Source organism: Plodia interpunctella, chromosome 19 (assembly GCF_027563975.2).
Source record: "Plodia interpunctella isolate USDA-ARS_2022_Savannah chromosome 19, ilPloInte3.2, whole genome shotgun sequence".
Classification (NCBI taxonomy): Eukaryota; Metazoa; Arthropoda; class Insecta; order Lepidoptera; family Pyralidae; genus Plodia; species Plodia interpunctella.
In genome coordinates this window covers 1,131,173-1,143,606 of record NC_071312.1, presented here as the reverse complement: position 1 = coordinate 1,143,606, position 12,434 = coordinate 1,131,173, and the positions used below count along the sequence as shown (strand labels likewise).

Genomic DNA, 12,434 nt, shown 5'->3' with positions numbered 1-12,434 from the left:
TCCATTGAAAAAATAATTCCTTAACCGGGTTATGAAAATTAAATTCAGTTGGTAACTTAAGCTGTGTCTCTTATGGAGTGGTCCTATTCTAGGGCCCAATGAAAATGCTTGACCACATATTAATTGACAAAAATGCCAAAAACGTAGTTTACAAAGAGTAGAGCAATAAAGAATTACATACAATAACTACATGTGACTGATATTTTTGAAATAAAACCTTTTCTCAATTGTCTATGTACATTCTTTATTTCGAAATAGACACGAACCAAGGCTTATTTTACAACATCTCTATGTAAATTACTAATACATACTATTCAGTGCTCTTTGGAGGGCAAAAGATTAAGAGGAATACAGTGAGTTAGATTGACACAGGCCCAAGGCTTATGTCCTACTGCACTGGCACTGATTAATAGTCCCCTTTTGTTGGCGACAAGAGGCCCTCCCGGCAAAATAGTCCTCCACAGAAAGAAATAAGACCCCATTTGTTGTATAACAAAATTCAGAAACTATAACAGAAGTCCAAATAAACTTAACCTTATTACACCACCTTCTCTTTAGGTAAGACTGCAGGAGTCTCTCTTCCAACAAATCTGTTGCCTTTCAAGTCAATAGCGTAGTTGTAATCTACAGGGTTGGCAAGGGCATGGTCGATTGCTGCCTCCAGAGTCTCCGGTGTGATATAATGCTTGGCCAATTCCTGAAACGGATAATATTTCACACATCAAAATAAGAATTGCTAAATTTCGAAATGCAGATGTCTGTATAGAAAAAGAAAACTCACAGTTGAAATATGATATTAAAATGTCGCTTTAATTGATAAATTTTATTTACAGTATATAGGAAAAGTATGTCTATTACCTTCTGTTTCCTAATCTCTTCTGAAGCCTTAGCCAACTTTTCTTTCCTCTCTCGGTCCTTAGCCTCCATTCGAGCGAGCGCATACTCTTCCATAGCTGCCAGTTCCTTCTTCCGCCTCTCTTCCCTTTCTAGCGCCACTTGGGCATTCCATTTATCATTAATTTCCACACACTGCAGCCATTCTTCAGCCTCTTGACGTTGAGACATTTCTGAACTGGCGCTCGCTTTAGAAGACTTTTCCTTCATCATTTCATCGTAGTAAAACTTCCTTATTGCACGCATTTGAGTTTTATAATTATTATTTATTCGCCTTAACTCTAGACGCTCTTCTTCAGGAATCTCGGGCCGTTTGGGGATCCGATAAATCTTACTTTTGGCGACTGGTAACCATCGAGGTTTTCTATGAGCTTCTGCGCATTGTATGAACATGGGCCATGTTCTCTTTATTATGTTATTTTGGAAAAGCATTTTTACAGGTTTATATGCTAACTTTATTTCAATAAATCAAAATCATAATAACATAACCCCAAATTCAATTATCCAGCCAGTCTAACCTAAAATTTGATTTGATTGACATTTGACTTGACAGAAAGTTGGGTGACACTGACAGCTTTGCTTGAATTTTGTTGAATGAACCTAGAAATGAACTATGTTCCTTTCTTATTCGTTCAGTCATGTTATGTGCGATCCAAAATCTTTAGCCAAAAGCCACAAAATAATCGATTCGTTCGTCATTGTAGTAATGAGATTGTTGAGTGAGTGAGTTGTCTTGCTTGTCACTGTCAGATCAGGGTCAGCCCTCAGCCGGATCCCGGCTAACTTCTAAACAATAATAAATAGGTAAAGCAAATATTGCAAGTCTTGAAAGTGAATAAATGATTGTAAATTAAAATGATTAAAATATCAGCTTTGAATAATGAGTCAGAAGAGGAAAGTGGAACAGATGAGGAGGTGACCAAAGAAGCCTTGGAACAAATCGCGCTTCAACAATATTCCAAGGCTTTGGATTTGCAAAAAAAGGGATGTCTTTCCGAAGCTACACAACTTCTCAAGGATTTGTTGGACACAGAGTTGCTCTATGACGTTAAGAAGCCTGCTCCAGGTGAAAAAGTTACTAGTCCATTGTTTAATTTGAAGTATTTATGCTATAAGAATTTGGCATCAATGTTAAGTACTGCTGGAGCAGTTGACGACGCTATTGAATGCTACTGTTCGGCCACTGATCTCGACGACACGGACGTGACGCTCTGGCACCGTCTTGGCCAGCTTTGCATGAAGGCTAAAAAGTATGAAATGGCTCTCCAAGCCTTCCAACGTGGTACTGATCGCAATCCTCGCCATTGGCCGTGTCTGGATAAAATCGTCACATTACTCTTAGGCTTAGATTGTAAAGAAGAATGTATCTTTACTATTTATGATGCTCTGCAATTAGATCCAGGTTATTTGCGAGGGCTAGCTTACAGGAAACACATTTATACAACATTTAATTACGTAAGAGAATATTTGGAGTATCTCAACCCTATGTACAAGTGGAGTGAGAAGGACGATGACCCTATTGATGAAGAAAAAGCAGAGAAATTGCTGAAGGAAGCTGAAGAAATCCATGAAACTTTTCTGGAACAACAGAGAGCTGAGCAGTTTAAATGTTTGATGCCAGTTTTAGAACTAAAGAAACCTATCAGTAATTTCTCTTGGGCTTCGGTTGGAGAATCATTTGTGCACATGCACCATTACATGACTGAACAATGCTTTAGCCACGCATGTCATGTCAAGGTGATCTTTGAGACAGAAGAAAAAGTTGAACCAATGGACATAACAGAAGAATCTAAGGAGTTAGAAGTAGTTGAAAACAAACCAGAAGACACTAACACAGATGTTGAAAAAAATGCTGAAAATATTTCAGAAAATGAAATTAATGATTTATCAGACAAAGACAAAGCTGCTACTGACACGGAAAAGGTTGAGAGTGATGTAGAAATGGTCCCAGTCGAGCAGACTACTGAAAGTCAGCCGGAACCTAAACAGAAGAAAACAGCAGGAAGGAGAAGAGGCAGTGACCTCAGCTTCTTGCAGCAGTGGGAATGGTGTAATAAACGGCGCTCTGGACGTAAGAAGCCCGTAAATAACAAAGACAGATCTGATGATAACATTTATGATTTGCTGAGAAGAATGGTCCCAATTTGTTTGTCTCCTGAAACTGTTCAGAAAAAAGAACATCAGGCTAGAGAAGCATCACCAGACTTGACTGATATTGATAAAATGTTTGAAGATAAGGATAAAGTTGAAGAAGTTAAAGCAGTTGAGGAATATTTTGGATCAGAAGAAGAACAAAAGGATGTTAAGGCATTTATAACAAAATATACAGAATCTGCTAAAGATATAATTGATATTTTAAAAGATTTTCTTAGTATTTTATCTCAAAAATGGAAAATACAATGGCCTGAAAATCTTCAAAAAATTTTCATAGAAGCCAGCAAATGCTATCATATACATGTTGACGTGCCGTCATATGCAAATGAGGATACTGACGATTTAATACAATATGCTTTTGTTAATATATTGGTTGAAGAGTTTTCTGTCAATGAAAAGTTCAATTTAAACCATGATGAGAAACAAAATCATGATTTAAGTGTTATAGAAACTATTGGGATGGGATTGAACATGAAGCCACATCTGTTTTTAAGTACAGACTGTTTAGAACTGACGCTGAGACATCTATGGGCAAAGTTACACATCCACATACTGAACAAATGTGAAGAATCAGCTTTGGACTGCCTTTATCAATTATATTATGAGTTTGAAGCCATGGGTGAATATCACGACAAATACAATTTAAATATAATAAATTTCACATTTAAACCTGCTATAAATGAAAGCGAAATATTAGCTTACATTAAATTTCTAGAGCGAAACAAAAAGCTTTCCACAGTCATGGACTTATACAATCACTGTAACTATGAAGATGTATTGTCAATTGTTATTGACTCTTTTGAACATTGTAAAACTATGGCGAAGAAACAAGAAGAAGAAATGTCATTAGATTTTGCAGTACAACTCGCTCTTATTTTAGATACTTACTGGGCACTGGATAAAGTAGATGAATGCTTCAAATGGTCATTGATCTGTTTACATGAAGCGTTGAAGCATTATTTTCGATATACAACTGGATCGTCAGATTACGAAAAGTGGACTTTGACTGTTGTTAAAATACTATGTTGTATGGAACACATACTAGTAACAGAAGGATTGTCATGCTTAGACGAAGTTTCTCGCAAGGAACTAAGCCAAGGTTTGGAAGACATAATAAGGATAATTGGCCACCAAGTGGAGACAAATGGTTCAGAAATGCCTTTTGGCACAGTTGTTCCTTGGATTATCATGCACTATATATTGCAAAGGGAGGAAGACCAAGGTAGAGGGAGAACTGCAGAAGACAAGGACAAAGTATCATGTGATGATATTCCTAATCCATTGATGGTTTTGTTCATAGCTCATGAACATTTGGGAAACAGAGGATGGTGTGCGGCAAATGACGCTAAATTATTATATTTCACCCTAGATATAGTGGTCCCGCGACTACGTTCTCCGATTCTGGCGAAGTCTCTAGAACAAATTTGCCAGTACATGGAGCAATGTGTTTACTGTCTCTTTGGTCATCCTACGAAGAAACAGAAGTTGAAATATTTGATTGACCATAATGTAACTGCTCAAACTTTGGATTGGAAAAGAGCTCAGCAGCTGTACGAAATTTTTAGGCCTCCAATTCTACCAGCTTTAGAAGGAAAGATCTCTGGTATCACGGCTGACACTGAACAGTTATTCCATCATATTCTCGCGCTTCTTCCTCCAGAATGCGACCCACAAAAATATGTCGTAGAAATGGATAAGTATATAAAACATATTGAAGACAAGCTTCCTAAAGTTCCACCTCTATTGCCTTATAAAATGAAAGATATTTATTTTCTCTTGGGCGACTATTACTTCAAAAAGGAGGAAGGAAAATTGTCTGTCAAATACAATACTTTGGATGTTATTATAAATAATGACCGTTTGGAATCATGGGCTGAAATATCACTGGCTAAAGTAGTTATTGTAGAAAGATTGATAAATTCCTTAAAGAATCTCAATAATGAAAGAGACGTTTTGAACCCTGCAAGGTCTATAATTCGATGTTTTAAACGAACGTTGGATCTGGATCCCACACATTGCAACATGTGGATAGAATATGGCATGTTTGTGTACATGGTGCACTCATTTTGTTCAAGATTGTTAAAACAAGCCAGTGAGTCATTGAGCATGGAAGATTTTGAGTCTTTAGAGAAACAGAAAGAAAACATGTTAGATACAACGCAGAAATGTTTTACCACAGTTTTGAGCGATTTGAATAACAGTTATGACAGTGAAAAAGCGAATGAAGATTCCTGGCTACAGTATTACATGTTAGGGAAAGTTGCAGAAAAACGTAATAAACCCCCTTCCGTATTTTTACAGTATTATATGCAAGGCGTGAAAAGTTTACAAGAAACCAATGCAACATATCCATTAAAAATTAATTACAACACTCCATCTCATTTGTGTATAGAAGTATTGGAATTGCACTATAGAATTCATGCATCAATTCTTAAATATATCGAGCAACACGAGGATAAGCCTATACCGGCATCAATTGGCAAAGTTTTTATGGAATGTATAGAGGAATGGAAGAATGGACCGTTTGCGAAGAAAGCTAAGAAAGATGGCACGTCGGAAAATGAAGTGGAAGTAAAACCAACAGAGTCAGTTCAAGCAGCTAACATTTTAAAACGGTCAGTAAGTGATGCCGGTGAAGAAGAAACGCACGAAACGAAACGTTTGAAGCTGGAATCTGCGGCAGCGAAAGTTCGCAGATCAGCGTCCTATGACACTGATAGAATCTCTAAAGATACTCCACTGGCAGGTCCATCTGCTGAACCTAATATAGAACCAAAACCTCTGGAAGTAGTTCTCGAGAAAAAAGACGTGCCAACAGAAGAAGTGACGAAGACAGATGCTAAAAAGGTAGAAGAAAAAGTTGAACCACCTAAAGCGTCTGTTCCTGAAAATAAGAAAGAAAGTGATACAGAAAAGAAGGAAGAAACTTCAAGTGGCACATCGACTTCGTCATCATCAGATTCTAGTTCCAGTGACTCTACTTCAGACAGCACTAGCGATTCCAGTAGTGATGCGTCGAACAAATCAGTTGACTCTAAGCCATTGACTGGCGACGAAATCATGAATATTGTATCCGCCTGCTTAGATGCCCTAGAAGATTGTTCTATCAGGTTTCCGCAACATTATAAAGCTATTTATAGATTGGCCCATTATCACTTTTACTTCAAAAAAGGGAAGGACATTGAAAGGTGCCGTGATCTTATGCTTTCGAATTTTACTTCAAGATCAGGTCAAAAGTTGGCTGGTTTATTTAGCGAACGCAAAACGTCCAATTTCTTTAATAACATTTGGAAGATACCAGTTTCAGAGGTAGACAGAGCCGGTGGATTTACGTTCCATATGAGTCGCTGCGTCCTGCTGACAATGGAAATACTGAAAGAGATAGATGATCATAAAACTTTGTTAGATTTGAGTCTACATCTTCAAAGAATACCGGAATCAGATAAAAAATACATACGCGATGCCGAGAGGGAGGAATTAGCACAACAAGCGTTCTCTCTGTGTGTACAATCGCTCAGAGGACAATTGACTAAATTTATTCAGCAAGCAGACTTGAAAAGCAATGAAGTTGAAAAACTAGCGCTCAAAAGTCTCACATTGGATATTTACAGAGCATACCACAGGACACAAAAACAGGCTCAAAGTAATTCGAAGCAATTTTCGAATCTACTCGTCGAAGCTTACAAATTGATCTGTCCGACCCCTATAACAGAAAACATGAACCTCGTAGATTTGAGTTTGAGGTATTGTCAATCGTTGACGCAAATTTTGAAGCAGCAGGCAACACAGGCTATTTTAGACAAAAGCCAAAAAGCTGAGAAAAAGCAAAACGCTAAAACAGCAGAGGTGGTCAAAGCTCCGTCGTCTACTTCGGCTCCCGTCGTGTCGTCTAGTAAACATGATCACAAATCAACACCATCTACGTCAACAGCACCTACAGGTTTACCGAAAATGTCTCCCCACGAAGTATCAGCAGCTATACAAAGCTACCTTACCATGTTAAATGACCCACTGTCGCAACAGGCTGCAGCTGCATTATCTTCCCTTTCTTACCTCAGTAACCTATCTGCTTTAGCAGGTTATCCCACACTTCAAAGCACTTTACATTCCTCGATGCAAAAGTCGCTCACAAATTCTTTCCAAGCAGAGTATTACCGTCAATTCCTTAACCAGAGCTTTTCGTCCTACAACTTGCCGGCGCCTGCTCCGAAAAAGCAAAAACGCGGCCCAAAACCTACATATCCATTGCCACGTCAAGTCCCGACAACCACGTCTCAAGTCAAGCCAGCTAAATCGTTTGCAACCGCGTCTGTGATCACAACAGTTTCCAAGTCATCAACGTTAACAGCTCCAAGTTTACAAAAGTTGACTTCATCTCATAATCTTCCCAAATCGACTTCTAATATCTCGAAGGCGAGTTCTAGTCAAAAATCTGTATCTACCGGTCATCACAAGTCAATCCCAACGGGCAGTCTTCAAAAATCCGTTTCTGCGCCGTTAGCGCCATCAATGGGCACAGTGTTGCCAACTTTACCGGCATCGATGACCGCGAATCTGTCATCTTTCGGCGCGTCTGCTCATCCGACGTTTGCGTCCACACATTCTCAGCCTGCAAACGCGCACATGTCTAACGCTATAACAGTGAACGCTGCTGCACATACAAAACCCCCGAAGCCCCACACGCAAGTCAGTCCCGGCAAAACGTTGCAGGAAAAGTTGGCAGAACGTCAGAAACACATGCCTAAGACGAGCCAGTCGATGTCTGCTCAAGATATAAACGCTTCTATAAGCAAGTTGCCTTCCTCGCTAACAATAACAAAGACTTCAGTTCAGAAACCACCGGTCCAAGGGAAGAAGACTGAAGCGAAGAAGTCGTTGCCGTTCAGTAACGAAGCACGACCAAAGCCTATATCTTCGGATGAAGTGATTGTACTTGATGATGATTAAATGGACATTTATTACGAGATGTCGCGACGAAGTATAATATTTAATTGACAAAAGATTGTGGTAATCAGAAAACTTTTTAAATTGGTAACAGATCTACATGCATGAAATGGAAAGATCTATATTAGAAGAGTTCACATAATAAAATATATAATACTTTACCAATTTAAAGGTTTATATTCTATTTTGATAATCATTTAAGAGAATTTTGTATGATATATTCGAAATGAATACAACTAAATCCTTTAATTAATAATTTTAATATAAAACAAATTTATGTACAATAGACTTAGGTATACTGATTATCTCATAATTGAATTAAACAATTCTTTTAGATAATTACAATAGTTTTATTTATACAGTGTGTTTTTTTTTTCAACAATTTTGACATCATATATCAGATAACCTTTATTAAAATCACTTTTACGTTCCTATATTATGTATTTACAACAGTATATTAATTATTCAGACATAAGAAAATATATAAATGTATGTTACTATTTCAAAAGTAAGTATGAATTAAACTTCTCAAGACATTTTGATAAACCAATCTCTAATACTTTCCTATTACTATTTCGCCAGTTTGTAAAAAAATAATATTTTAAGACACCTCCTCTCTTATCTTTAGGCAATCGAATAATCCGTAGTAGATAGTATAGACACCGTCACGTCATACATTCGTCGCTCATACAAGGAACGCGTATCGAGAAAAACTGAACAGAGCGGTTATATCTTTTGTCGCTCATCGTGCATCGTGCCTATTAGTTATCTTTATCCTTGAAATTATACATGTACTAGATCCTGATTATGGCTGTATGAGCCTTTCCTTGTGGATAAACGTTGAAGTCTTTTTTTATGGCTTTATCGTTCGCCGAAAATTGACTTTGAAATTGAGTATTTTTTGACTATGACAAGTCTGTCAAAACATAACAAATGACATTCGTTTGTTTTCCGTATGCGCCTGTGTCGCCATCTACGAAGAGTAGTTCGTAGCTTTGGTAAATATAATTTAATTTAGAATATGACGTGAAAAAGTGCCTGTGAAGGCATAATTTCTGAATAAATGATTTTGATAGTTTGCATTTTATCCATTGTGAGGAGGTCTTTGTTATGAAATATCGTTTTGACTATAGTAATCTGTAATGGTAGAAGTTGATCAGCATCATACTGAGGTTCCATCCAGCCAGCACGGTGCCGAGGTACACAACCACAAGGATCGGCAGTGGCAGAAGGAACACTCGAGCGTTTTGGATCATTGGCAGATCTGGAAATAAGAATACATCATATAAATGCGAAAGTAAATTTGTTACCTCTTCACGCTCTATATACTCAACCAATCTTCTTGAAATTTTACATAGGTACATGTAGTTTGAAGTACGGAGAAGGACATAGGGTACCCTTCATCCCGGAAAAATAACTGCTCTCGTGGGTAAAATCACACGGGAAAAAGCTAGTACATCAATACATGACACATGAGTCTAGCGGTTTAGCCGTGAAAGCGAAACAGATAGACAGACTTTCGCATTTATAATATTAATATGGAATAGTATACACTGTTATACAAATGATGTAAAGTATGAAAATCATGTCGCGCTTTCACAGAGAAATTCATGCGAGTGAAGCCGCGGTCAAATATTATAACTGCTTATATACATAGTTACCAGAGTTATATACTTACTGCTATATCCAAGGAAGGTTATGTACAAATAGTATATGATGGATGCCAGCCAGAATGTGTTAGAGACCAGGCATGAAAGGAAACCGCCGTGGATCAGTAGATCTGGAATAAGTAAAAGGCAATTAAGGAAATAAACAAGTTTTTTTTCAAATTTCTACCCCCAAAGACAATAGGAGGTAAAGGTTTGTATGACAAACGCACCAAATATATTTTGCTATGAACACAAAAATAAATATTAATTAATCATATAAGATCTGGAAGATAAATAAATAAATTAGGACAAATCACACACATTGAGCTAGCCCCAAAGTAAGATACTCACTGTTAAACAGAACAATCTGGAAGCAGTGCAGCAGCGACAGTGGCGGGAAGAAGGCGTTGATGTGGACGTCGAACGCGTATCCCCACTCCACGTCCGGCAGGTCCTGGTCCCGTCTCAGGTACTTGTTGCACAAGTACCTGTACAATTGCACAACTTTTTTATATAGTAGTGTTTAAGTGTTCCACCACTGGGCAAAGATATCCCGCTTTGTCTTTCATAGATATCGTAATCTATAGAAGACATTCACATAGACATGGAAAGAAGTGTGTTATAGCGGCTGTGACGCCGCAAAGCCATGAAATTTTGAAGATCTTCAACCCTCCTTGGGAATGCTTTTGTTTCCTATCAGCTACCAATGCTAGAGTATATGGAGTGGACCTATTGGCTGTCAGTCAGTTTTCTTATTAGACTGTAGTCACCAAAGTCCTACAGAAGAATTTCATATATATTGATTACTTACCAGAAGATTGTGGACACCAGGATGCCGGCTCCTATGAAGTCCACAAAGACCACAAACAGCACAAACCCGACCACGCGACTCCAGCTCAGCCCCATGGCTACCGCGAAACATATTGATGATACTGAAATGTAAACATATTTATTTATATATACCATTCAACCAAATTTTTTGCTTAGTAAAACAAAGAAAAAATATGAATGTTTCAACCTGTAAAAAAAAAAACTAGTTTTGAGGGATTGAAAGTTTCAGCTGACTAAATGGATGAAACAGAAACTATGACTACAACTAGATTTTACCTTGGTACAAAGGTCACCTTGGTGAATTTTGGAGCATTTTGACCACAATCATTACCATTCTTCAAAATAATCTATCTAAAGTCTTAAAAATCAAATATTGAAAAAATTTTACACTACCACCAACACAGAATGTTATTCATAAATTAGAATAGTAAAAAGATTTTTTGAAATATTGTTGTGTTCTGATTTCAAGGACGAGAGTGGCAGTGTAATTACTGGGCACTGTGGCAAAATACCCTAGGACATAAAGTAGGTATCTTTTTTATCAATTTGAATTCTTCATTACAATACTTACAAAATAGCCATACACTAAGTAGAACTAAAAATGCTGGATCGTCTCGTGCAAACTGTGATTTTGTGTCTGAAATAAACATAAGTAAATAAATAGGTAATATGTACTTTTTTTCTTATGCATGTAATTGTATAGCACTGCCGGGCGAAGGCCTGCAGTGTGCTGCTATGCCTGTCTAGGTATTAACCATCCATGAAATATAAAAAAATATCAGTTTTTCTTGCATCTTGATGTGATTCGGACTAAATGATTCATACATGCGTAATTTTATTGACTGTTGAAAATTTAAATATGGCAAAATCTAGTGTAAATTGCAATAAACATCATTTTGGATTATTTCATGGATCTGAATTATTTATGTGTAAAGCTAAACCTTTATCATGGCAAAGTGATTCACAATAATGACACAACTATGGATCTATTTAGTTAAGTTGGTAAGTGGAGTCAAATCCACTAATCTCTTTAACATCAAACAGGTGATACTTACGCTTCCTATAGTTAAAATTCCTAAACACTTTCTGTGGGGCAACAAACAAATATACCATTTGCCAGGCTGCGAATTCAAAGTCCATTTGATTGAATTTGAAGAGTCTCCGGAGGTATTTGTACCGTTTGACGGCGGCGCTAGCGGTCGTGGCTTGGTAGTTGGCAGGAGCTGGTAGTGGAGAAGTACTCCTGGGGTAGTTAATCAAACTAGGAGTAGGCGGTGGAGAAGTTGAGTACTTCATGTTCAATGTTTTCAATAACTAGATCACAAATCGATAAGGTCAAATGGTGTATTAGTTAGCGAGTTTAGAGCCTTAAACTGAACTAATATAGCTCTTTAAATTATTTGAAATTATCAAAAATTAATGAAACAGAATAATTTGATGACACCACTGACACCATTTTCAAATGACAATATTAAAACAACTGACATTGACAGCCTTGCTGTTGACATTGACAGTAATGAAAGATAGTATTTTTTTTATTGAATTCCATGGTAAGAACACATTAATAAAAAAGAGGACAATACGCAACGGTCCACAGAAAACATTTGTATTATATCTTGCTCTATGCTTTCTATCTATATACTAGGCTTTGTACTCAAGCCAAAAAATCTCTTCGGAAATAGTCAAATAAGTATGAATAAAGTATTTTGGAATGTTACGTTGTAACTAATACATACGTTATTTCGGTATCATATAAGCGTTGAAAGGATTCTTCTTCTTAGCTTATTGACTATTTATTTTACGACTACTTGTCACTAGATGGCGATAAATGGTCGTAAAAGTCATGTAAGATGTCTTCAGGCGACTGAATAAAACTACGAAACCAGTGCTAGCTTGTACACTCTTAATAAGCAGAAATTCTCGGCTAGATTTGTAAGGAGATGGACCCATACAACCCAACTG

At 37.2% G+C, this 12,434-nt stretch overlaps 3 protein-coding genes across 3 annotated transcripts; 1 reads left to right on the top strand and 2 right to left on the bottom strand.

Moving 5' to 3' along the window:
* Positions 1–227: 227 nt before the first annotated feature.
* Positions 228–1,436, bottom strand: mRpS26 (mitochondrial ribosomal protein S26). Its single transcript, XM_053759230.2, has 2 exons — positions 859–1,436; positions 228–697 (listed from the first exon to the last, which is right to left on the bottom strand). Exons 1-2 carry the CDS (start codon positions 1,324–1,326, stop codon positions 539–541), a joined length of 627 nt encoding a protein of 208 aa, XP_053615205.1. The 5' UTR covers positions 1,327–1,436; the 3' UTR covers positions 228–538.
* A 185-nt stretch (positions 1,437–1,621) lies between these two features.
* LOC128678014 (calcineurin-binding protein cabin-1-like) lies at positions 1,622–8,331 on the top strand. The gene has a single exon (XM_053759224.2). The coding sequence runs from the start codon at positions 1,750–1,752 to the stop codon at positions 7,993–7,995; it is 6,246 nt and encodes a 2,081-aa protein (XP_053615199.1). The 5' UTR covers positions 1,622–1,749; the 3' UTR covers positions 7,996–8,331.
* Positions 8,234–11,947, bottom strand: Unc50 (Unc50 RNA binding protein). Its single transcript, XM_053759229.2, has 6 exons — positions 11,528–11,947; positions 11,044–11,109; positions 10,453–10,573; positions 9,993–10,129; positions 9,671–9,772; positions 8,234–9,256 (listed from the first exon to the last, which is right to left on the bottom strand). The coding sequence occupies exons 1-6, from the start codon at positions 11,766–11,768 to the stop codon at positions 9,120–9,122; spliced, it is 804 nt and encodes a 267-aa protein (XP_053615204.1). The 5' UTR covers positions 11,769–11,947; the 3' UTR covers positions 8,234–9,119.
* Between the last annotated feature and the right edge of the window lie 487 nt (positions 11,948–12,434).